The 27273-nt window shown below is 42.1% G+C and overlaps 1 protein-coding gene and 1 long non-coding RNA gene across 3 annotated transcripts in view; one reads left to right on the forward strand and one right to left on the reverse strand.

Moving 5' to 3' along the window:
- The window catches only part of LOC145454637 (uncharacterized), a 27213-nt gene extending 18996 nt beyond the window's left edge, over nucleotides 1-8217 (reverse strand). Inside the window, exon 1 of the long non-coding RNA XR_013920188.1 lies at nucleotides 8084-8217. This is a non-coding gene — a long non-coding RNA (uncharacterized LOC145454637). The remainder of the gene's footprint in view (nucleotides 1-8083) is intronic.
- The window catches only part of LOC145454636 (uncharacterized), a 43662-nt gene extending 34323 nt beyond the window's left edge, over nucleotides 1-9339 (forward strand). Inside the window, exons 10-16 of one of the 2 annotated variants that reach the window (XM_080332624.1) lie at nucleotides 649-1816; nucleotides 2533-2682; nucleotides 2805-2958; nucleotides 3485-3631; nucleotides 5035-5238; nucleotides 7837-7947; nucleotides 8101-9339. In XM_080332624.1, the coding sequence (XP_080188750.1) occupies nucleotides 649-1816; nucleotides 2533-2682; nucleotides 2805-2958; nucleotides 3485-3631; nucleotides 5035-5238; nucleotides 7837-7947; nucleotides 8101-8134 (1968 nt within the window). In that variant the 3' untranslated portion in view covers nucleotides 8135-9339. The remainder of the gene's footprint in view (nucleotides 1-648; nucleotides 1817-2532; nucleotides 2683-2804; nucleotides 2959-3484; nucleotides 3632-5034; nucleotides 5239-7836; nucleotides 7948-8100) is intronic. The other variant, XM_080332625.1, reaches the window with a different exon arrangement.
- Nucleotides 9340-27273: the final 17934 nt, after the last annotated feature.

Here is a 27273-nt window from a genome sequence, read left to right on the forward strand (position 1 = left end):
CGGCCGTCCACGGGAAACTGATCATTCCGTTATCGCGAAGTTTGGTCGAATTTTTCGTATGATCGATGAGCCGGAGTCGTTATTCGGAAAGTGTGTGTAACATCCAGCGGCGCGCCAGATTATTTTTCGCGTAACTGGAAACGAAAATACGATATTAATAGCCTGCGCTTGTGTAAGCGATGTTTAGCCCGGCGCTCAATTCGATAATCTACCGTGTCAACAATTTCGAACATTATTATTAACCCACGAACGGAAAACAACAGCGCGGATGCAACGGTTGATGCACAAGGAGAAATATTCGTCAATATCTACTTATTGGCGCAGGCCGTGCAATCGTACGCCCGTTGATGTGACAGGCTGGAATGCGATTTCGCGATCGCTGTAATATTTTAATGTGATTTATTTATCTGAGCATTGTGTTGCGAGAATATTTCGATGCATTTGTAACCTAAATGGATCATAAGCATGAATTTTCTCAAAATTAAGTGAAGTGGTGGGATTAGACCCGCCGATTATCAGAAAAAGCAAATTTTCGTTCCGACCACAAAGCCGCAATTGCGATCATAGTGACGGAAACGTCAAAATTTCCGTTTTACACAATGAGATATTTACACGATCCGGTTTTAAAACGCACTTTCTCGCTAACAGTACGAAAATCCGACGCTGCCCACTTCTCACAACGTACGGCACAGTCTCAACTTGGAAAATCTACACGACGGTATCGCTACGGGCCGCGGATTACCTCAGCAGCAGAAGCAAGTCGAGATTCACCAGTACGGATCTACTGACGAGCCAGAAGTGTTTCTAGGCGATAACCTGTACCCGGCTGAGGCTCTACACACTAACAGTCTGCGCCACAAAAGAAACGCTTTAGCTAGGAGTAAGCGGAAGCAAGTTCCGACGCAGAAACAAGATACATCCTGCAACGGCGCGAGCTTCGGGGAGAAATCGCCGGCCGGCGGCTCCGCCAACCCGAATTTCCCGCAGAACACTTACAACAGCACCGATAGTAGCGGGTACAACAGCAGCAGCACTATAGACGCGCTGGAACACGCGAAAAACCTGTCTCAAACGGCGGAACACGCGCGTCATCAATTACAAAAAACCGACACCCTCAACAGTAACAGCAGCAGCGTTAGTAGAGCTGAGAGTATGGTCAATACAGACAGACGTTGCTCGATGGGCGGTCACGTGCCCGCGTCTGAATTCGTGCCGTACAAAGTAAGCGCGTCGCAACCTCAGAATTTCGCAAAGAAACCGATAGTGCCGCGTCGGACAGAGTCTTTGAGCGGGTACGACAAAAGGGCGAACAATAATGTCACGTGGCAAATTCGGCGGCCTTCAGAGGAAATTGCGGAGATCGAGCAAAACACAGATAGGCAAGACCTTGATATTGTTACCAGTAACATGCAGGATCTGTCTTTGGGACAGCCGCAAATGTCTTTTAAAATAATCCCCAACCCGCACATATCTTCTTCCCCGAACAAAAACATTTTCCGGGGCACGGCGCCGATTCCCGCGCCGCGCGCGATAAAGTACCCACCGGCGCTTCCGCCGAAGCAAAACCGGAAGCATCCGGAAGACGCGCGTAGGCAGCAGCAGCGCCCGTCTCCGAATCCGGAACTTTTGCGCGTGCCGGATCTCGGCCGCCGGGGGGGTTCGCCCGCTGCGATGTCGCGGCACGGGTCGGCGTCGTCACAGGACGCTTCGCCGTCGCCGATTAGAGGTACCCCCACCGGGCGCCGCCGGGTAATGGCGAGTGTTACTGTGGAAAGACCACCGGACGAAAACCAATGCACCCAGTCTAGTTATAACGGTGAGTTTTCAAGTTTTCTCTCCTGTAAAACATACTTTTCTAGGTCGTAGGTTTTTAAACTTGGGTTTTGCGGTGCGAAATGAAAATATTTGTGTTTTTGTTGCAAGGCCTTTAATATTTTGCGACATCATTTAAATCGAAATTGATGTTGAGGTTTTCTTTCTAGTTCCACGTTTCCCACTATTATCACATTCTGTAGTAGCGTAGTCTATCACGTCATTTTCCACCTTTCTATTTTAACATGTCTTCAACTCAGTTAGTTTTAGTTTATTTGATTTTATTTTTCGTGGCTACGTTAGCAATACATTTTGACTTTGTTGCAGTTTAAAAGAATTTACTCGAACTATACCTCACGAAGGAAATACAGTTAGAGGTCGTCTTTAAAATAGTGAAATGACTCCTGTTATAGGTCAATATTACGATTACGCTGCGCTACGCAATGTCGGCAGTTATCCCACAATTGTAATCCCCTTGATCTGCAATTTTGATATCGCTCGGATTGAAAGCCCTTTACGGGTGTTCTTCTCCGCGTTAAATTGGTTGTTTCCGTAATCTTCCGCAAAATCGCTCTCCCCAGCGATAGCGCTGTCATCCGATATTGCCGCCCGCAATTGACGGAATAGCAGGGTAATCTCGTCTGTAAAGTTGCGTAAGCCGAAAATTGCCGCGTACAACGAACGCCATCGCGATACTGACTGGGCTTTCGAATCTTTCAGCGGACTCGTTGGGCAAGTCGTCTCTGCCGGATATTGCCAAGACCGCCGAGCCGAAAAGCATTCTCAAAAAGACGAGGCGGCACAATTCCGTCAGCTCGACCGGCGACATGTCCGCGAAAAACGGAACTCGCACGCAAGACTTGTATGCCGGTAAGATATCGCGAGATAGAATATTTCCCACGCGGGAAAATACAATTTTCAGCTGACGTGTTTTCGCTGAAGTTGCTTTGTTCGTGTGTGGCTGATTGCTAATCCGCTGTGTTTTCGCGCAGAAGACGCAGCCGTTCAGAAAAAGCTGGCGGAAATTGAAGAACACGACAACGGCGCTCGATCGCACGACGAAGCCGATAGTTTCCAGCGCGGCGGGCGGTATTATAACAGCGACAGGCATTTGAAGGCGGCCAGGCAACCTTCGTTTAAAACCCAGTAAGTGCCCGCATGACGCGAATGTTATCGTAATGTTCAGCAGCATTATCGCCACTGTGTAATAACCGGGACTGCGTGATTTTGAACCCGTTGCGTAGCGACCCTCGTAGAGTCGATCTCCAATCGGACTACGTGTTTCTGTAGGCGTGACGTAACACTGACGTGTTGCCTCTGGTGGATTTCGAAATATTGTCGCTCTGCATGACTTCGTGACCAGCGCGGTGATATAACGATAATCCCCGTCCAGCTGTGTTTTTATGCGAGGCATCTGACCTTGGGTGTTATCGCGATGGTTTATTGACAAAATCTGATTTTACTAATCGTCGCAGTTGGATTATTAACGGCGGACGGGTATAATGAATATAAGGCATATTTAAGCGGTCTTGATCCGAATGTGTCACCAGTGACTCGAAATCAAACGGTGACTTGCATGTAAAAACGCTGCTTTTTAATACTTTATGCATGCTGTCTATAACGCACTCCTCTCCGAATGGGTAATTTGCACGGCGCCTTGCTTCTTTCCAAGTAATACCGGCTGCAAGCAGGAGGCTCGCCCCGCTCACGGCAGGCACGCGGGACTGTCGCGCACCGCCTCTGCTAACGCTCTCAACCTCGACCATTCCGCTTCGCTGTTGCCCGGGAGTGTGCGAAAGAGCAAAAAATGCTACGCGAGGTAGGCCGCATGCGCTCAGCTTTGCATGTTCTGTGATTCGTGGGGATTTTTCGTTTGTGATTTGCTTCCTAGACTTTAAAATCGTGATCGGCGTTCACCTGAGTGTATTTTCTGCAATTCATTGGATTCTGTCAGTGGTATCCCATCTCTTTGCATGCTTGTTAATTTGGGCCGGGAAACATCGAAGACCTCGGTGATACTATTCCGAATCGAATATTTGGTTCCGAGTTGTGTATTACATTATCATTGATCATTATTCTGTGACGGAGTCGTAGTATTCGAACATTTACAGCGTACACTGTACAGTAGGGCTCTTCAAAAATGACTTTTTTTCTCAAATCGTACTGGCTACTTGATAAAATTGTTAGGTTACCTAATTTAAGCCTACACACAAAATTTGGTTCAATTCCAACCAGTAACCGCTTTGCTACAGGAGAAGAAAGTTTCTATTTATCATATAAAAATAAATAATAAAAAATTTTCTGTTCACCCCACGAAAGTGTTAGGCTGTCTATAGAAACTATGCTCACCAAATTTGGTTCAATTCCAACCAGAGGAAGCGGAGTTATTGCCATCGAAGAATTTGGATTTGAATAAAATAGTATTTACGGTGAGCAGAACTATAAGGAATAAACAAAGAATCGGTCACCGTAAATACTATTTTATTCGAATCCAAATTTTTCGATGGCAATAACTCCGCTTCCATTGGTTGGAATTGGACCAAATTTGGTGAGCATAGTTTCTATAGACAGCCTAACACTTTCGTGGGGTGAACAGAAAATTTTCAAATTTTTTATTATTTATTTTTATATGATAAATAGAAACTTTCTTCTCCTGTAGCAAAGCGGTTACTGGTTGGAATTGAACCAAATTTTGTGTGTAGGCTTAAATTAGGTAACCTAACAATTTTATCAAGTAGCCAGTACGATTTGAGAAAAAAAGTCATTTTTGAAGAGCCCTACTGTACAGTTCATGTACATCACGTTAAAGATAATTTGGTAGTTTTGCGACCATACCTATTTCATTGCACTTTGTGACAAAGATGTGGGTTGATCAAGACGTGACAGAAATGTCATTACCACTTATGTACTTATAGCTTTGAATTTCATGCTTCGGATGTTCTAATATGACCAGTCACGAGTTTCAAGGGGGGGGGGGGGTAGAAAAAGTATCTAAACCATGAATCTCGTTCATACTATCAGAACCGTCTGTGGAAATGGCGTACTTGAAAAAATACTCTCACTGTTCGACTCGAACCACTACAGTCAATGCTTGATTCGGTTTCGAGAATTTTGCCCGGCCCTTTAGGGTCGGACTCTCTATATCTCCGTATGAATTAGCGAATATTTCCGGGATGCATCTTCCCGGCAGCACGCGATAACAGCCGGTCTTTCGCTTCGCAGCAGCGAGTCGGGACGGCGAATCTGCAGCAAGAAGATGAAGCGCACGCGATCCACCGACTTCGCGCTCAGTCCCGGGGGCAAGAAGAAGCACGGCAAGCACCGGGCGCATTTCCCCGACGGATACGACGAGGAAGACTGGTGCTCCACGTGCACTTCGTCCAGCGACGACAGCGATTACGAGAGATGGGACGAGTTCGAAGACAGGTAGGATGGTTGTGATTTTGCGCACGTCCGCTCGCTTCTGATCGATGGTTTAAGCCGGGAAAGAATGTCTGGATTTTTTATCCTAACTTAAGCGCATTTACTGTAATATGCAGCTTGTCTTTCGAATTTGGATAATTGCAAACTGAGTATCGAAAAGCGTCGGTGCCTTGAGGTCGAATTCTCTTGTGGTCTGTACGGTTTTATATGGCATCGCGTTGTTTCCAAAAAAGCGGATACGAGTCGTTACTCCATTTCGATTAATAGCGAGTCAACCGTGGCCTTCCGTGAAATGATGTTGTCACGGCATACATTTTCCTATACACTTCCAATTCGTGCTTTTCGCGGGTGTTTGTTTTGATTCCGCGCGCTCGAATTCTTTCTAAGGACAACCGTCAATTGACGGCGGTTTTTCGAGGATATTTTAGTCCGCCATCGCACCCTTTTCGCATGAAACTCAGCCTGCCTCACCCTTTTGTGAATGATAACGCGGTGATTGTTTAGCAGTAACATTCTGTTTATGTGATGTACGCGAGCGAGGGTGTTTACGAGTTTGCGGTGCGGTTGTTTACTTATTGTGTGTTGTGACAACGGCGCTTAAATTCCTTATACTGTTGCCAGATGTTTGACTACGGGTAGGGGAAAGTAGCTTGTTGCTATCTATGCAAGCGCGGCGTTAAGTTATATACCGTATTCGCAGAAGGATAAACAAATTTTGTCATACTCTATAAAAAGGACGCGAGATCGGACGCGTTGATTGTGTGGGCCTAGCACGATTGTTGCGATTACTTGTCGGCGCATTTTCGCGCTATACTGATACCGTGCCAGTTACCGCCATCGAATCGCTGTTGAGATCTACAACTCCGGCAATGTACGGAAACTCTGTCTTGCTCGCTTGACAAGTAACGACTGTTTGAAATCAGGCTATTACGACGTGGAAATGCAACATTTCCGATATTAGCGGCTGCGCGCCGCACGTTTTAGCGATACCGGCCCGTGTCGGCGTACCGAAATTGACAGTAATGGGCCGATAAATCGCGGGCACCATGCGAAAATCGAATTCCTGCGGCCCGCCCGCATTGTGTGAGAGTTTCAAAAAGATATGTTCAATGTCTTCCGGAATTAGACGTTCAAATGTTTCGGTTCTAGCGACTATCTGCCTCCTTAAAACGCCGCGTTTTCGGTGATAAATAACCTTCGCAGTCACTTAACGACTGTTGTCATTGCGGTACCCAAGCTCGCAATGCCGTGTGTCAGACACGGTTTTATCAATGATCATTTTTATATCGGTGTCGGAAGATTCCGTAATCGATGACGCGTTGCGTTGTCTCGCTGATATTTTTCTTGGCCCCTCACCTCTTCGCGAAGATTGTCATTCTTTCTGTAAGAAGGCTATACATGCAGTGTTTGAGATGAGTTAAACCTGAGGTTGAATCGGGCCGGACGTGATTGAACCGCAGGCCGTGATTATATCGACAGGAGCCGTAACCCCGATCTATTATATGTATCGCGTTTCTGGTAATTCGCGGTTTACAAAACGGTCTGTTGATTTTACGGGCAATTATCTCGCAATCGAATTCGGGCGGAATCGCGCGATATTTGATCTTTTCGCGAAATCAGGCGACGCGTCGATTTTTTAATGAACGCCTCGTTATGTGCGAAGAACTTTTTGTGAATTCTTCATGTCGCCGGCGAGTTATCGTTATCTGCTGTTCTCGCTCGTCTATCGTGAATCATAGCGCCGGGTCGGTTTCTAATTGGAAGTGACGAATTCCCGCACCTACGCGATGATTCGTCAGCGTTTGGCGTGACGCAGTTATGCTGACGGCCGCTACAAGTTCTCACGTTGCTATTATTTTCGCCTCGCTGTACCTCCCCTGTAATGCCGTTTCGGGGCTTGGGTCGATTTTGCTCCGTAATCCCGGTATATTCGTAATATCTAACGGATAAGTGGAACGATCGCTTAATGCTGACTATTTTTATCGAGTCTTGAGCGCTGGGTATATTATTGTGTGGTTGTGTGGTATAAGGGACGCCGTCAATCATTTGGATACGCAGATTTTAAGAGGTTTGTCCGTCTGTGATTTTTACGCGAATTTCACAATCCTTAAATCCCGCTTTGCGTCTTTAGCGTGACGTAGCACTGTGACGCGTCAATCCGGTGTATGTGTTCCGGTCATACCGATTTCCGACTATTCTTTCCTAAGCCAGCCGCCAGAGGTGATTAAAGTGGTCAGCGTTGCTATTTATTACTTGAGTAGTATTAACGCCGAAAATTTCTACTCAATTACAAGTGGAGGTAGGCATGTCAAAACTGCTTGAAGCAGAAGTAGAAAATCAAAGGTCCGAAATACAGTCAAGTACTTTGAAATGGTATATTTTATCGAGGGGTCGCATAGCAGTCAATCTGAGGTTGTAACTTTCGAATGTGCGAGATGTAACTTTGGGCTTAGCGGAAAGCGACTGATGACACTACAACTAGGTAGCATCTTCGAAAATATATTCAGTTACAGTTATAAATCCATGCTATTTCACGCAGTTTTTATGGAAATTTTACTCTTGCGCCAACACTTAACGAACTCATGACTTTTCACGTTACAGTGGTTCCCGGCCTTCGCTGTCCCCGGCCACTTTCTCCGTGTTACAGCAACGCCGCATGCGACTCCATTCGGACGACGGGCCGAAAAGACATTCATCGCATCGCCGTCGCAGGTGAGACTCGTGAAATTGACCTGCCTACTACTACCTTAAATCGTAATATCGACATTTGGAGTTTGTCACCCACCGTAATTTGATGATTCGCAAATCTGCTGAAAATCACCTCAATGATTTAATCGCTAATTCTTACCTGTCGCTCTTTTCCAGGTCGAGACAGCCGAAGCCGTGCGTAATCCAGTGAGTCTTTGCGAAAACAACGGAAATGCTGGCTCTGTCATTTCCCGCCGATAGCGGAAACGAGAGAGAGAACGCCATACCGCGCATGTGACGTCACAAATCACTGCGGTCACGCGATCTCTAGCAGTCTTCCAGGATATTTGGAGCGTTGTGACGTGAAACTCGCGGCTTGATTACTGGGTCGAACCGTGTGTCGGTTTACTGTCAGGATGTTACTGTTGCCTTTACTATTGTATGTGCGAGGTTGTAGGCCTCGTAACGAGCGTTGCGTTATTTTACTTGCCGGAATTCGCGGCGGCTGAAATTGCGCGTGATCTCGGATAGTGTTTCGAGTCGTGTCGAGATAACGCGCTTGTCGGAACGCGTCATGGCGCTAGAATAATAAATAATGCCAAGCTGGCACCGGTACCTACTGCCGGATCACCCACGATTCGGGTAATGGCCGCCGCGGCGATAACTAGCGATTTGCGTGGCTTGTTTACCGGATTATGTCGCGAATCAATTATGTGCGTTATTTAGGATGTGTTTATCGTGTTTGAAGTTCTCTACACTTTGCGACAATGTCGAGCTCGCTCTACGAAATAAGCGATCGTTTTCTACGTTAAACTGCTGATAATATCGTTCGAATGTTACTGCAACGCTTGTACGTTTTATAGGGCACAATAAGGGTCTTGCCTATGCCTTTATTTATATACGGGAAACTGTGATGGCGTCGTTTCTGTGGTTACGTAATCTATCATTGCAAGTTGGGCCCTCCCGAAAAATCCTCTCCGCCTTCTCGATTCGTACTATTCGGCCCCAATGACTGTATTGAAATCGAATGTACGCCCCCTCGTTTTACTACCATTATACCGGAGTGCAATTATTGTTGATTTTAGTGCTTTCAAACTTTGACTTGCTCGGGGGTTTCGCGTGTTGCGCCGGTACCGTTGTGTGCCGTGCGCCGCTCATTTGCACCCTGCGCGTGATTATTCGGATGAAATTTTCTGTTGCGCGGAGTATTTTCTTGTTCTTGTCTCTCACCGTTATATTTTCGTCGTCATAGCTGCTTCACTTGTTCTCTTGACGTTTTTATCTCGATGATATTATTATTGATATTTGAGAATTTATCTCCCTCCGTTTTTTATTGACCGCCTCGTCAACTTACGTATTTGTTCAAGCAAACTTTTCGTCTGACTTCGAAGAATAAATCCGAAATTTTTACTCGTACGGACTAGCGGCGCTTGTGCAAGTGGTTCGGGGGTTGTATAGTCGACTCGTCGTGGAAAGTAAACAAGCTGCATATCTTGATGGGGGCGAAAGATTGAGGGTATGAGGCTTGTTTCTACTCATCTTCCATTAGATTGCGACACTTTTGACAAGGGAGTTTCAGTTCCGTTTTCAGGGGTGTTTCACAAATTGACAGAATAGCGTCCTTGTGGTAGCAGTTTGCGGCATTTCGAGTCCCGCACATCTCTTTCCCATACGATGGATTGAAGACTTAGCGATGGTTATCTTCCTTCCGCTGCTTAGTTTCCATACTGATAAGGTCGCCCTGATATTGGGAGATAGTACGGTTACAACTTAGTAAGCTATTGTGCTGCTTGATTAGGATCTTCATGTCATTAATATTCATAAAATGCTATGGAATTTGGCATTTCTCAACCCTTTTGGCGTGTTCGATGTATTTTCCAATCCGCTCATTTAGAGGCATGGCCCGATGCCACATGAAATTCTTAGAAATGTATTTTGACCTCATCCTCTGGCATGGTCAGTCACAGGGATATCTACAACTCGTGATGTATATACAATTATACAATATACATTCCTGATTTTCCCCTTCTGCGGATTTACCTACTGCACTCGGGCTCAATTCAGTTTAGGCTCGTAGCCGTATCAAATTTCAAATTACTTCGAACGTCTCTAGGTTATGCATTTGGAAGATATGCACCAAAGTTGACTCCATTCGGTTACTTAATTCTAAATACTGGTTCAACTGCACCACGGGTGGGATTGGGGCACGGCTAGGACCTAGGCTAGTGTGCAAGCCTATATATTGACGAGGACACAAATGCGCCGTTGGTCGTATTCTCAATAAGGGAATATAGCTATCCGCATCCTCTTCGTACTGTAGGCTACATCTCACGTACTCTGAACACAAAATATGGACTGCTTGCACTCATTTAGAGCGAATAAACGCTGTGTTCGTATTTAAAACGAGAACTTTCAAGATAATAGGCTACGTCACCGAACGCCACGGTACACGCTTTTCCAAATCTCGACTAGACGTGGACACTGGGCCGTCTGGACACCTGATCAAATATCACACCTTCGCCGGTAGACGCCAATATGCCCAGTTGCCTGAGATCTAGCCAGCATGCAAGATGAAAATTTGGGAATGACGAAAACCTGATAATGATGTGATGCCACAGATCCACTGTAACGTTCTGAATACATATGACGTCACAATATGGAGGTTGGAAATTGGGGGGGGGGGGCTATGAATAATGAATATGCCTCTACCTTTTCATTCCTATGAGTTACACCAACCAGAGGAAACTGACAAAGAGATTAGAATCACATGGAGAGCAGTTTCCTTACTGGAATATAGATAGCTGCTATAACTCAATGGATATAAGCAGCTACATGTTACTTTCAAGTTGCAAGGCGATAGGTGTGGGTCTCACATTCTGGGCGGGTCGCTATTACATTTTTCGAGGTCAAAAATGATGCCCTATCGAGAAAAGCCTTCATGAGCATTCTTGCAGAATGCCAGCTGCCTGTGGATACTGCGGGCGACCGGGCGTGGTCGCAAGGACAGATTGTGATCTTGAAGCTGCAATTATGAAATTAGAGAATGGAGAACCTCATGCAAAGGATTGCAGTTTCTATATAAGTGGTTGATTGATAACAATCTGAGATGGCAACAACAAAATGTTATCTTCACATCGAATAACTCCTCTTTATCATTGGTATTGTTTTTATATGTTTTACTGTTTCGTAAAGTGGCCACTGTGTTTTTCACGCATGCAATATTGTGGAATTTGGACGATCGCTAATGTCATTCCCAACTAGACACACAGTGGTAAGGAATGCCTGTAAGGTTTCATACTTGCAGGCATTGACGTGTCCAAGGAAGGAATATAGTGGCGCTGCCATTCCCAAAGTTAGAATATTGTGATGATATGGCAGTGTTGGGATCAAGTCACTACCTTCGAGTCACATGATCATATGATACAATTCGAGCCTGTGCCAAATGGTTGAGGAGTATGCAAACTATATATTCGATTTCAATTTCAATAAAACAAATGGTTTAGTTAAAGCACGAACAGAGAACAGAAATGTGTATCTTGCTATTAGACTACTTTACTATAGCCTACTAGTTTACGACAACGTAAGCTAGAAGCTTCGATCACTGCGTTTGTGGCCAATTCATTAGTGAGATAGCAATGGAGGCTCAGTGAAACGCACGATCATTGAATGATTGGTCGCTCTCACGGGTTACACCAGCGTTTTGAGAAGAATCCGAATCCACAGTTATTTTTATCGACACCGATTACTTGATGACTTGAAATTTACTCGTGAATTTTGCTCAGAGTCACGAGTCAATCCACTTTTCTGAGACACCGAGTCAAGTCAAGTCATTTTTGCAAAGTGACTCGAGTCAAGTCAAGTCATACGAAAAAGGTGACTCGAGTCTGAGTTGACCTTTTTTAGTCAACCAGCTACGAAGTGGAAAAAATTGACCATTTTTCAGTATTTTCCATCGGAATTCTAAGTTTGATTTAAAAAAAAAAAGTGTCCTCCTTTCCCATTTCCAAGATATGGTAACCCTAGTTATGGGCTCTCCGTATCTCCAGTCCAATTCCATACCCAAAGCAGCCGTGAGCTGGGCAAAATTAAATATCAAATCGATTCTATTCCGAGTCTGGTCAAATATTTAATCTCTGAGACGTCCTGCATATAGAACGAACCCCCATCAGTTCAGATTCCATAAAGAAAACCCGTATTTGGCATGTGAGAACTATGAGATATGGCCCTGTGATAACGCTAATAGCAGGTCGAAATGTCATTTATACACACGATGCACGACTGCACGTACGTTGTCTTTTGCTGCGTGTCGTGTTATAGCTGCATACTTATGTGATCGGATAGTCTCACGCTAAATTGATCTGTCAAGGTTCCCGGATAAAAATAAAGTGGGGCAATTATAGAGGCTGATAAAAAGATTCTTATTGATTTTATGCGAATCATATTCTATATAGAAGCGAAGGATGTAAATAATATCTAGGCCCGATATAACAAGGTGCTGCAACCGAACTCAAATCATGGCATTTATTAAAAGATGGATAAACTACTTGTTTTATTTATTTTTTATTCCGAGAACACGGAAGTATTGGTATTTCCGAGGACTCATATGCCATTGAGTAGGCATTGAATCCCACTTTCACGCCAGACCGTCTTTGGTAGATTCAATACCGAAGTGTTCGTTTGTGCAAGCAGTACATCAAATGAGAAATTATAAATGATTTGATCGGTAAACGAGAAGTGGGGGAGATCAGAACTGAACTGCTTGCAGTCCTTGCACGCTGTTAGTAAGGTACCTAAACACGATCCAATGGCCGAATTGAAGTAATTGATTTCGCACATTGTAGTTAAGAGATCGAGCTGGATTCAAGTAGGCTATTCACAAATCGTTGGGCCCAGTTCTATAATAATCATTGCCTAGTTACCGTACTGAAGTTGTTTCATCGTCCTATAAATTTTCATTATTGCCACTCACATTTCACTTATATACGCTGAGGTGGTCAGTAACGAAGTACTTCCACTTTCTAGGAGTTCTCATGGTGATCAAACTTTCTGACCAAATAAATAATAGGCCTCTGCTATACCGTAACGGTCATATAAGTGGGTCATTATTGATAGGCAGCGTATCGAATTCGCAATGCAATATTTGATGAACAGGTGCATGACATTTGCTTGTCACAAACACTTCAACTATACTATAATCACCAAGAGTATACGGGATTTTTTGATCGTGTGTTTGAATATTACTTTCAGGACTACATGTTTTGCAGTGTATAGTTTTCGTGTTCCCCTTAAAAAGAGTTCACGGCACATTAACAAACAAGTAAACAAACAGTGATACGGGAACGAGAAATTCGTCTAGGTAAATGAATGTTATGCGTTTTTAGGCGAAACTACTTTAAACTTTAGATTTCGTATCGTATCAAAACTTGTTTTGGGACATGTTTCCACCAAGTTTATGAGTGAAATTATCACAATGATTGGGCGAAACAACCCATGAAGGTAGGCCCTATATCTGAATAGATTTTCGAAAATTGCACTAATTTGTAGTGTAATTAGTCATTTTGCGTTAGTCGCGAAGATGCGTCCTGCAATTTTGAAAGTAGCCGCCTTCGATCGACGACAAAAAGCATGCAGCGTCTCGACCAAATGTACTCTGTACTATACTTGAGTGCTTTTCATATCTTCATTTACTACCATCAGTTGAAGCAGTTTTTACATGTCTTGAAATCCGCTACTTCCAATTGTAGGCTAACTGAGTAGAAATTTACGGAGTTACTGCTACTTCTACTTGAGTGTCAACGATGTTGACTACTTTGGCGACCTTTGCAGGAATGTAATCTTCAAGGTCATGTAAAACCTACGTGAGTCTGCAAAGCTTTTTCAGGGGTTCCGCAAAGCCTATAAATTTGCAGAATGATTGATAATCGCATTTTTATTTTATTTTCAAAATAGAGAAATTACGAGGCAGTTTCGCTTCACTACTGCTACGTCTCGTCTGAGATGAAATATCACACTGTGCGAAGTCATTTGTATTGCCAAATTGCCAATATCCTACTGATACAAACATATTGCTGTTTAGAGATGTTTTGTTGGGGTTTGTGGAACAAATAAAAAAGTAGGAATAGTAGGGTCAATCAGCGTGATTCAAATGTTTGCAAAAATCCATTTTCCTGTGATATAACGCATAACCACTGTTCTAGAACAACTTCGAGATGAGCTGCTAGATAGAAATGATTGGAATGGACGTCATATGTTCTGTGTCTCAATTTTAGTGACATATATGTTACGGTCATACCCAAAGGGGTCGTCGGAAGCGTTGCCCATTATTATACCCATTCGTCACCGCCTATTTTTGTGGAAATATATTTTCGGCACTCGATCACATCACATCGAAGGCGCGGATTTCTAAGACACGACCACATATTGCAAGAAATGCAGCTGCAGAAATCGCTACCATCGGCCCAATTTCCACATAATAGCGTGATGCTATTTTCAAGAATAGTTATTTTGTTGTTGTTTGTCACTGCAGCCTATACAGTTAATATTCGCGAAGCACAGATGACGGTTGCACGATAATTGTGATAAATTTGAACTGAAATTTGGGGGGTCCGGGGGTTCCTTGACGGTCAAAAAGGGGTCCGGGAAGACAAAAAGGTTTAGAATCACTGAACCATAGCATTGGCGACATTCCGTTGCCAAGTAGTAGGACACTGATGCATCCTCATCCTCAGCCATGGTCAGATTGGCTTGATATAAAACCTTGAGCACTCGAAGAAGTTCAGCATATCCCGTGTATATGGAGACAAGTTAATGGTATTTTCAGTGTGGAGCGATGCTTTCTTTATGAAGAGTAATAGGACGCCTGCATCGGATGCAATTTCCTCACGGATGGCCAATTCTAATAATGTGCTATTTTAACGATTATGTGGTGGCTTTTCAGACCACCGCTCTTCGTTTTCTAGGTGAATGCATCAAGACAAAGCTAGCGATTCACTTGAAACATTATGCTACGCCTATGTATCACAATCCACGTCTTTTCCCGTTTGTAAGGAAAAAAGCTAATTAAACCAAGTTGAAAAGATTAGTGAATGTAGGTTTCCCTGGACCAGTGATTGGGCAGCAACAATTGTCGCCTTCACCAAACACAATGGATCAGTGCGCGTTTGTGATGGCTTGAAAGTATTGAATCCGCATATTCAGATATAGTGGTTTGAAGTAAGTACAAATGCGTATTTTGGCGCATTGGGTTCGGTGACGCTAACAATTGTTGATCATCTCAGTGATAAAACATTGGTGAACTCTAGTATAACCTGCAACTTGAGTTTTTGGTTTGGTTTTTCATTTTGTTGGTCATTTCGATTAGGGTTACCATATTTTGGAAATCTGAAAAGAGGACACTTTTTCAAAATTTTCAAACTTACAATGCTGGAGTAACATCCGAAAAAATGGTAAATTTTTCTCGACTTCGTGGCTAGTTGACTAAAAAATAAATAATGGCATTTTTCCGACTCGGCTCCAGAAATTAACACTTTTGTTGAATTCTCAGTTGGTTGACTAAAAAAATAGGTCAACTTTCCGGCTCAGTTCCCGAAATAGCCGCCGGAGCGTTACTTCAGTGCTGATATACTGCATCTCAATCGAATTTTACCCTATATTTAACCAAAGTTCTTAAAAACAGAACAAAATCTCAAAAAAGAGGACATTTGGGCGTCCTCCGAGGACACTTTAAAAAAAGTCATAAAAGAGGATAAATCCTCTTACAAGAGGACGCATAGTACCCTAATTCGATAGACCTGGGTTGCAAGTTGCAACAGAGATGTCGCGATCGATGTGTCGGCCACTATTGATGTATCGTATACGAATGCTACACGAAGACTATATGCATTTAAATGTCTTGGCAGCCGTTGATCTTGGTATTTTCACAGCTTAATTCGGCCACACTTACCATTGACACTTGAATCTGCGATAATCAGACATTTGTTGTAGTGGTATTCGTGATGCCTTTCGACTACAATGGTTATTTACACCAGACCGATTAGGATTCCGTATCCGCCGACTTGTAGCACGGCCCACTTCTAGGCTTTCTAAGACACCGCTTACGCCAGAGGTCTCAAACTCAAATGTGCTGGCGGGCCAATTTCCTATTTTTGATGGCGCTGCGGGCCGCACCACCGATAATAGGCGAATTCAATGTATTTCAAAGTAGGCCTTATTTCCTGGTTTCGAGCATAGGTCTACTCCTGATAACTAGGCTATATTGACATGTCATTACGGAAGTCAAATAGAATCAGCGTTTCATTTTACCTTCGAATGTTGGAACAGATCAATAACAACTTGAAAATAATGGATCTGTACAATAACAATAGAAATGTGCAATCGCCGAAGAATCCGTTCGTTTCAGCTGTGAAGCGTAGGCTACGACTCGTTAATACTCGCCACATTAAATTGGCGACAATAACATATATAAAGATACCCAAGATGACACGGGATGTAACCAACTATATCAAAGGGGCAACATAATGGCAATGTCGGTTGCCATACCTGTATGCTTAGATATTTAAATATGCTACGCAACGCAAGCTACGGCCTTTTGATATTTTACTATTTCTGCTACCAGTTTGATAGCTTGTTCATAGTGTCCTATATGGTGTGGACAAAAGCAAATCTCACGGGCCCAGTGGTGGCTTTTGGGGGGGCGAGGTGGGCGGTCGCGCCCCCCCCTGGTCGAAACCCCCATATTTGAATGATGCGATTTTTTCAAGGATAATAACGAATAATCATGGAAATCCGTGTACCATGCAAGAATATGATTCCGTACAGATGTGTCAATCATCATCAAATCTCTGCATTTGTTAGACAAGTCCCGTATCCCGATAATCATCACGTCTCTGCATGCGGTAGAATTACTTAGTTTTGATGTAGTCTTTCCTTGCACACATGCAATAATAGACATGGCCGAATCCAGCACCTGACCGAACCTTACCGTGGTGAAAGATAGATTAGAATAAGAGATGCGAAAGGGGGGTCTGGGGGGTTAGATGCTTATAGGGGCTCCCCGGTAAGTCTCGCCCCCCCCCCCCCCCCCCCCCCGTACGTAGTGCCACCACACTCACTGAAATTGGTCTTTATTGTCACACTTTCCATTTGGTCAAAGGCAATTTGACGGTAATTTTTGACCAGCTTGTCCTGCATTAGCCTAAATTTGATAAAATGGGTATCAATGGAATGCTACCACGGTACTGATTGCGAAAATATCAATTTTATTCTGTTCGTGGCCCTGGAACTCGCCAAAATAAGCCTCAAATGTTGCATTGTGAGTTTGGTATTGTGACGCAACCATGATCAATCGGCTGCGTAACGATGGCCAATACGCTTGCATCTTGCAGTGCTCCTCGCCTGCTCCCAGACGTCATTGCAGCATCACAATACCAAACTCACATACAATGCAACATTCGAGGCTTATTTTGGGGAGTTCCAGGACCACGAACAGAATAAATTTATATTTTCGAAATCAGTACCGCGGTAGCTTTCGATTGATACCCGTTTTATAAGATTCAGGCTAATGCAGGACAAGCCGGACAAAAATTACCGTCAAATTGCCTTCGACCAAATGGAAAGTGTGACATACACCAATTTCACTAAGCCGTGAGATTTGCTTGTGTCCACACCATATAGGACATCATGGTTTGTTGCGTCCGTGGTTGTAATAAGTCACGGCATTCCGAGTCACAAAAGTCCTTCTCTGATTGTAACGTTTGACGTGACGAGTACGAGTAATTCTACAGAGGGTCGCGCTCAAGTCCAAATCACAATTTTCAGTCACGAATCATCAACGGGTCATGTTTTACCATATTAAACAAGTAATGTCACGTAATAGTTGATCTTCCACTGAGTGGTAACTGAGTGGAAACTGATGTATTAGTGAAGTTTGAGTAGTTTCAGGCTTCTGCAATAGTTTTGGAGCGAATTTAAGTTCTCAGAAATTGGTAGTAAAATATTGTCGAATCCTTTGAAATCCAAAATGCCGTCGCGGGCCGCACAAAATGGTCTCGCGGGCCGCGTGTTTGAGACCTCTGGCTTACGCGCATCAGATGACGGGAAGGAGCCTATATAAAAGTAGTCAGACATACTATACGGCTATACACGTAATTCCAATCCAGAATGGAAAAAATTCTAAAATAAAACCCATAATGTTCGATAATTTTTAAAGTCCAACAATTCATGTAAAGTCTTGTTGCTGCGTAGAGCAAACTAATGCGTATAGAAACCTGACAAACATTATTATACCGTATCCGTTACAATTTGATACAAGTTTCCATCGAGTTAAAATAGTAACTTTTGGAGATTTACCGTGGCAGGTGCTTATTCAAAGACAATATGCGATTTTCGCAAAATTACCAATAGCACTTTACGCAGTCATTGGTTAGGTTATATAGGACCCAAAACATGACATATCAGTTACATTTTGTGTGTCATTTTTTAGGAATGGAATAGGTGTTTTTGAAGATTAATTCGATTTTCAAAGGCAAAGACCTCGGTATTTTTGTATATCATTAGGAACAATTTGTCATCACGACCACATGTGTCTATATATTACATAGGTCTAATTTGAGACGGCTTAAGTCACGAAACTACTTCAAGGTTATCAGTATAAACGATATCATGAAGGATAAAGTCCTGTTATTCTATAACATGATATGACAGAGTCACAGCTGTTTGCCCTCTACACAAATACGGCCTAAATGCATTCGACTTGCTTTGCGGTGGGACAGTAAGCAGAAATAATTAACAATAGATGTATAGGCAGACACCATAAAACAATAAATGATCATCATGTGATTTGTTTTTTCAGTCACTATCCACTACGAATAAGATTTTCCGAAATCATTGCGGTTTGTAAAAAACTCAAAAAATCTCTTACATCTATGTCCCAAGTCTAACATTGAATTATCGTCGTAAACGGGATGAAGATTTTATCGCTTCTCGCTGGGAAATTTTCATTTGAAATATACATCGCGGTGTGGTCTTTATTTTTCAGGAATCTTGTAGATCACCACACAGTAGGTTGCAAATACGCAATTTATAGATGTCGTCACCCTGGGGAAAGACGAGCAGTTCTCTTCTGCATTCTTTTATATTATTCCTCTCTCGCAAAAACTCCCATAACGGAAATAGATTCTTTTCAATATCAAAATATATACACCTACGCACGGTTACCGCTTGCGCATGATTATACTAAAAGCGATTTCAAGTGATCCAATAATAAATAATGTAACAGAGTATGTGGCAATGCATTCAAAAGTCTCATCGCGACGGTGCTCGTAACAGCGAGTCACTATGTTTTGAAAAAAAAAACATTCAGGATCATTTCGTTCTCGATAAAGTCAAAAGATGACCTGGTAGATCGTTATAAGCGAATACAACACATATACTCTCCGATATGCGGAAATGCTGGAAGTTACTATTCTCGTTCCATTGACTACACGGTGCTGCAATAGGAACTTTCTCGTGTATACGTACGGGTCAGCGTGTTAACTGAGCTCATCTGATAATGCTCATAGCTTTTTGTCTTATCATATTACTCAACCCCGAACGTCATGCCTATCTATAAACCTCATCGGATTCCATGTAAAATATGTTTCGTCTTCATAGCCGACGGAAATAGATAGGGATCGATATACACTTCAGCTATATTATCACTATATGGGTGTGAAATTCGAGCACGTCTGCAATTTCTCAACAGTGGGAATTTAATAGTTTTTTGGAGGTACAGAACTTCAATATACAATTGAATAGTATATTCATATTGAAATGAACCCGAATATTTAGCAGCCTAACAAACAAGTCCATTTGCATTGGTTTTTCAAAACGAGATGAAGTCGTAGTCGGGTTTAATGTAATTACACCATGAAAATCTATAGCAGTGTCCAAACCACGTTCATTTTGTCACCACTCTGCGTGTAGCCCACACTAATGTCCCGTGTGTCTTTAGTTGGCTACACTAGTCCAGTGGTTCCCAACCGTCGGTCCGAGTCAACCATCTTGCCGGTCCGCTAAGTATACTAAAATTGTATACCTCAATTGCAAGATGCAAGAACTTGGACGCCTGTCAATGTCCATTAATTAAACAAATGAAACATAACATTGTAAACTTAATTGCAAATTTGGAACGTATCTTGTTTCATACTGTTGTAATATAGGGCTTATGCCACACTCTTGACTTGGTGTTGGTGTACGTCAGACTACTTCATGTGTTGTACCAGACTGCTTGAAAGTAGCCTATACAATTCGTTTGAGTTGGGCTACTATGTTGTGATCCGGGAAGGAGGATACTTTTCACAATTTGATATTAACAGACATTGAAACGGGAGATTTTTACGGAGAATGGTGATCGGTCGTGGGTTGACTAAAAAATAAAAGGTCATTTTCCGAGCTTGTGCCTAACAGCGGTTTGCAAAGCATAGATATCCTTGTCTTGTAAATCTTGAAGTGATGTAAATATCAACTGTGCTATATATAGTGGCCTCTGTTACGCTAAACGTAGGGTTACCATACGCCCTCTTTTAAGAGGATTTGCCCTCTTTTTTGACTTATTTGAAAGCGTCCTCGTATAGGACGCTCTGTTGTCCTCTTTTTTGAGATTTTGTCCTCTTTTCTGAAAAGTTTGGTCAAATTTACGGTAAAATTCGACTGATATGCCGTAAATCAGCACCGAAGTACGCTGCGGCGGGTATTTCGGTAGCTGAGGCGGTAAGTTGGCCCTTTTTTTAATCAACTAACCACGAGGTGGGGAAAATTTAATATTCTTTGAGGATGTTCCTCCAGTTTTGCGAATCTCAAAATTCTGAAAAAGTGTCCTATTTTCAGATTTTCAAAATATGGTCACCATAGCTAAACGGGAATCAGTATACATGTCACGGTAATATTGATTGAAAGCTAGAACACGTGAAAAGATATAACGATTTGATTATTACTTAGGTGTAACACAATATTGCAATGTTGAGACATGGACTGCCGTACCGCGAAAGTATCTGCTGGATAAATTGATGACCCATGTTGACTTTGCATTCGTTTTAAGATCGAAGACAACAGCATAGGCTTAAAATTCAAAACGCCCTTAATTTGCCGATCGCTATCGATAATCCCTTTTTTGTTTGGAATAAGGTGTAATGAAAATGGAAGACCCGCGACAGTATGCGCTCGCTGCGGCCAAACAATGCGCGAGCGGCTCTGCGTTAAGTTTCCCATCGCTGAGTAATAAGATGGACGCCGTTGAGTCAGCGTTGAAGCTGCCTTACGCACATGACGCCGTCCGATCCATCCAGATCCAACAAGACATAAAGAGATACAGTCAATATTTATCGTCGAGAAAGTATTTGTCATTGCTAAGATAAATTATGTAAAGAGAATGCCCTATTGTCTGTCCGTCTACCGATGGCGACACGTGGATTTCATGCGCGTGACTCCCTCGGGTTACAGCGCCAGAATCTCGCTTAAGATTACGGTGCGGTAATAGGACACCGCAGGGGAACACCATGCAATCCACGATTTTCAGGTATAGGTATTTCACCGAATTCCCTCCATTATGAAATTGCAAAATGGACCTATTGTAGCCCTGATATAGATGTTAGTAAAGTTTCAATAACGTCTATACACCTAGTCTCAAGTACTTCTCATGCTACACTTATTTATTTATATATTTCTAGACTTAGCACTTTATCGTTATCCAACAGCAGGGGTCACCAACACGCGGCCCGCCAGGTTATATTTTGCGGCCCGCGACCTGATTTGAGATTTCGTAAGCATTTTGAATGATGATATTGATGCCAGTTTTAAAGTATTGTTGTTGTCGGTTGCCTAACATCACTATTCCTCACTAGCTGATACGGCTTTGGCTTGATTTTTAATGGCCCAGACACTGCCAAGACCGAGACGCTTGGAAAACGACTTGGGATGCTCACAAGATCCAGCTTTACGTGGAGATAACTTTCCAGCAAGAACCGTGTCTAGCTAACCCCAATATCGATTCTTCGGTCATTGAAAAATGTTTTCAGGTATCATGCTCTGCTCATAGTTCAAAATATAACGAAAGTGATGATCAAGATATTATTTTGTTGCACTTGTAGTTCTTGCGTATAAGTATAATATTATTTCTTTTGTGGTACTAGGCCCGTCGCCAATGTTAGAGACCACAGCGTTGTACCAACGTAGAATTTTAAAAACGTGATTGCTAAAGTGTGTGGCCTATTTTTAACTCCATTGAATTCATGCCGCCCGAGGCCTCAATGAAATTTGAAAAGTGGCCCGCAACCCGTTTTGAGTTGACGACCCCTGTTATACAGCATCCTACAGCACGTTGCAGAATAAAATCGACGTATTAGAACATACATACATATTTCACCTATGGGTTAAGCACAGCGTAATGCTGTGGCAATGTGACATTGAGATGACTTGGAATAATGATAGCTAAACTAATGATACTGTATTAGGCATTTTAAGTTCATTATTTCGCTCGGTGGTCAAATACCTTTCACAACTGGAATATGAAACTTTCTTCATTATGTTCGATACAGTGTCAAGATATACGTGCATTGTTTTGCTACGAGTATTTCTACAGACGACAATTAAATTGAAACCCTTATATTGCTTCTTGGAGGTACAGAACTCCGATATCCAATTGAATAATATATTCATAATGAAATTAACCCTAATATTTTCGGCTGACACTCGTCAGGGGAATCGTCAGCAACTAATAGAGAACTGGAAAGAACATTGCATACCAACAATCTCTACTATGGCAGAGCTACATAATAATTACTACTCTACTAATTACTACAGCTACATAATAATTATTTCACTCAACGTAGAAATCTAAAAATTACATTGGCAGACTTTTTTCGTCGTTGCGGCGCATCTAGAGAGACAAGATCTCCATTAAACTGACATCGAATACCGTATTTAATTTTCTCCGTATATACCTGAAAATAATATGTAAGCTGTTTACACCCACAGGAATATGTATCAATACAAAATAATCTATGTAATACTTACATCCATTCTTTATCCGTGCATAATTAATGCGCATGCAAGCTTCTGGTGAGAAGGTCACAGACTGTTTCAGTTTATATTTCCTCTCGGGAATATTCATCAATATTATAAGTGCAATGGGTCATTATACGCGTACCTAGTTTTCGAGACAAATAATGGATCAGCACGTTACAAGGTTATTCTAAATGCACACGAATCTCGGCTTTATCGCGCCCTAGATGAGGATTAGGCATTTGGGATAGCCCGTGATAAAATATGTATATGTGAGTCATGTTACACGCTTCGACATATGTTAGAACAGGCAAGGTGGCTCGCATATACCGATTATATACAAACAACTTGAAATATGCGCTTTACGATTCGACTTTCTGCCCGAAACCATATCTCCAGTGTTCCAAACACAGTGGTTATTGCTTTACTAAACTTGACCAAATAGAGAAATTTGTGCCTTCGCGGAAATCAATCTAATAAAGCGTGTGGAAATTGTTACTCAACATGACATTAAGTCCCTATCCGATGGGCCCGGAGGGAGATGGCTGGGTTTTCAGTTGTATGTACTGACAGATTCAAATGATCTGCAATTTACTGCTGCATAAACTAATCCAGGTTTCATCTTTAATTAATCCCTACCAAGGCAACAATTAATAACTAAGACTTGTGCTTGATTTAAATCTTCCATCGACAGCCAAAATTGCAGAATTTACGGAAACAAACTTGTGCCCCTTCGTTATAATGTGCGCTTGGTTATCTTATGTGAGTGCATTTCATAATAATGCTTCATAGCACGCACTTCCTTGAACACACGCGATTTCATCCAGCTCATCAAGAGCGTAAGCAATCTTAATTTATCTCAAAACCGCAGAATTTGCTATGTGACTGTAAACTCCTACCAGTGTTGGGATGACTCGAGTCAGACTCGAGTCACCTTTTTCATGTGACTTGACTTGACTCGAGTCACTTTGCTAAAATGACTTGACTTGACTTGACTCGGCGTATCAGAAATGTGGATTGACTCGTGACTCGGATCAAAATTCACGAGTCAATTTCAAGTCATCAAGTAATCGGTGTCGATAAAAATTACTGTATCTTGCATATGTTCGGATTGTTCGCGAAACGCTGGTGTAACTCGTGAAAGCGACCAATCATTCAATGATCATGCGTTTCACTGACCCCCCATTGTTTTCTCACAAATAAATTTACCGAAACCGAAGTGATTGAAGCTTACAGCTTACGTTGTCGTAAACTAGTAGTAAAGTAATGAAATAGCAACATCTCAATTTCTGCTCTCTGTTCGTACCTTAACCAAACCTCTTGTTCAATTCGAATATAGTTTATATAGTCCCCAACCATTGGCGCAGGCTCGAATTGTATCATATCAATTTGTAAATGTGTAATATATTGCATATTATCAATTCGTTTCTTTATTCTCGATTCTGTATTTGGCCGGTAACTGTAAACTGAGGCTATATGCCATTACTTAGGTAGTTTAACAGTTCTACGTACATGTGAGCGATACAGCGCCTTCTTGCGTGTATATTTAACTGTATATTTGTTGATCGGTTCGGAATCAATGACCACTCAATCTGTATTTCTGACATCTTGAAAAATGCAATTACGTAATCACGCCTCATACTGCGAAAGGGCGACTTGACTTGAATTGTGACTTGACTCGTGACTTGACTTGACTTGACTCGACTTGACTCGAGTCACCTCTAAAAATCGAGTGACTTGACTTGACTCGAGTCAAAATGTGCAATGACTCGTGACTCGAAGGTAGTGACTTGATCCCAACACTGACTCCTACATCGAAAAGGAGTCAATTGTAATGGTTATTGTTATTGAATTAGTATAGATTTTCTTGCAATGTTTGGAAGCTCTGAAGTATGCCTACTCTACAAAGCATTGACAATCGCATTATTCAAATGTCCGATGGATTTAGAGCCCCAAATTGATATTTCTTCGATTAGGTTTTAAACACTTCAACATTTGATGTTTTCAGGGTTGCGTTTAAAACAAACGGTGTTTTAAACAGCGTTTTAAACAAAAGCCTTTAAAAAATAATTGTTTCTTTAGCTATAAAATTATGCCATAATTGTGTAAATAATTTCCAAAAAACATGTCGAATGAGCATACGGACAATTACCACCCGATATATAGCCGACGTATATCGATATGGGATGGTTGGAACACGCAAAGTTGTCGATTCAACAGCAACAGTATAGATATTTCGTCAAAGGAGCTATATTTACCCTATATTTTCAATTGTCAATGTCAATTCACTATGACGTCACAATTGAATATTCGTGACGTCATGGTCTTAACAAAAAACAATAAAAACATGTTTTAAACAAGGGCCTCGTTTTAAACCTGTCTGTTTTAAATTGATTTTTAATTCAAATGCCACCCTAGATGTTTTACGCAAACGGAGACTTCAATATTTCTAACCACTGTATACTACATGTAACTGAAACAGTAGAGAACGCCCCTGACCAGCTCTTATTTTCCTTTATAAAACTTGTAATTTATTAATGAGATAAACATAAAAAACGCAATGAAATCTACTTGTGTCAAGGGACTGTGCATTTTATATGAACTCATCTTCGTGATTCATGGATTCGTGATTTTCTTTTGTGATTATCCTCAGCGAATCGAGACGACATGTGTTCTTCAGTCGCATGAATTTTTATGATTTATCCATTTTCAGTACCATATACACGCGAAGCCAGATGGTTAGGCGTACCGTATATCATTACTCTTTTTCATGCTTATACCGTCGGGCATTGCTGCTTGTGACCGAAACTACATCGTTCGGTATAAATTTTGCATAATGTTGACGTTATTGAGGTAAGAAAGTGGGAAATACAGGTTTCTCATGGCTCATGTCTGTGGCTCTAATATTGTTCGGCGTTATTATTGGTATCCTGTTTCTCTATTTCAACTGGTGAATAAAGTATATACATACAGCCTCGCAAATAACTGAATTAGATGAATATTTGATATTACCACTTACGAAATCGCGGTAACATAATATTATCTTCGCCTTATACGCGTTCTGCGTCCGGACCACCTACGCGTTATTTCGTCGACGTCATGCAAGGGCCTAATCTGATGGTCCCGTTGTTATGTCAGATCCGTCTTATCAGCGTTTTCACTTCATTGAAATTGGAGCCGCAAATCGCCCGTTCTTATTCGCAGTAATATTTATTTTCGGATTACGGAAAGAAACTTACCACAGTCTAACATGATACTGTCGATCTAGTAATTTGAATGGCGATTTGGGAATTGCACAGTTTACGGAACATTGCCGCTGTATTGAATTATCGTTTTCCTGGGTGGCTTTGATTTGTATCTGTTTCTTGGTGACGGGACTCGGTGCTGTCTGATTGGCAGTTCACGCCTACACGGATAGTTCATAATATAATTATAAATGATGGCATGAAATCACAGTCCTGGACATTCAGAACTTACTTTCTTTGTGCGAGCACAGTTTTTTATGTAATTAAAAATGAGTTGATTCACTTGGTAGTAATAACTAAAATGTATTTACCGAATAATTTGTTTGAGTAACCTCACAGAAATTTCGGAGCAGGAGTCGGAGTCGGCGTGCTTAAAGTTTCCGGGGTCGGAGTCGATATCGTAGTCAGAGATACCGAGACCACGCTGGTTTTGTTGTTTACTGTTCTCACGCCGCATTGTGTTGAATCAAGTGCAGATTAGAAATGTCTTTACGCGAAGGTGCTGACCATTTTACCAACTTAGAGACGGGTCGTCAAACATTTTCAAATCGTAAAGGGGCTGACCTCACCACCATAAAAAGTTTGGGCACCCATGTTGTAGAACAACGCATATATATTTCACACAAATTCGTTGGGGAGTTGTAACCACGTAACACTTGTTATCTATACTTTTCACGGCAAGCACGAAGTATCATGAAAATCCTTTCGGTTGTTCCTTTCTTTGGAGTTGGTTATGATAATGTCCGGGAATTGGTCTGCTGGTACAATTCTTTCATCATACTTCGTGCGTGACTGAGAACACAAAATGTCGTCATCACTTCGTTGAACGCCATCGGGATAGATTCCATTTTACCCGGCACATGTTGATTGCATTCTGGGGCGACATGATACATACTATTTAAATACTAAATACTTGGTTTTGCGAGACATCCGTGTTCTTGGATGTGATGAAATATTGCTCGAACGATGACGCTGCAGAGTTAATTGCCGTACGTTCGGAATATCCCGGACATGTCTGGAATTTCACTGTTCAAACTGCGTCCGGGAGGGAAGTCTAAAATATGCCTAA

Source organism: Botryllus schlosseri, chromosome 13 (genome assembly GCF_051294905.1).
Source record: "Botryllus schlosseri isolate E-star chromosome 13, Bs_hap1, whole genome shotgun sequence".
Classification (NCBI taxonomy): Eukaryota; Metazoa; Chordata; class Ascidiacea; order Stolidobranchia; family Styelidae; genus Botryllus; species Botryllus schlosseri.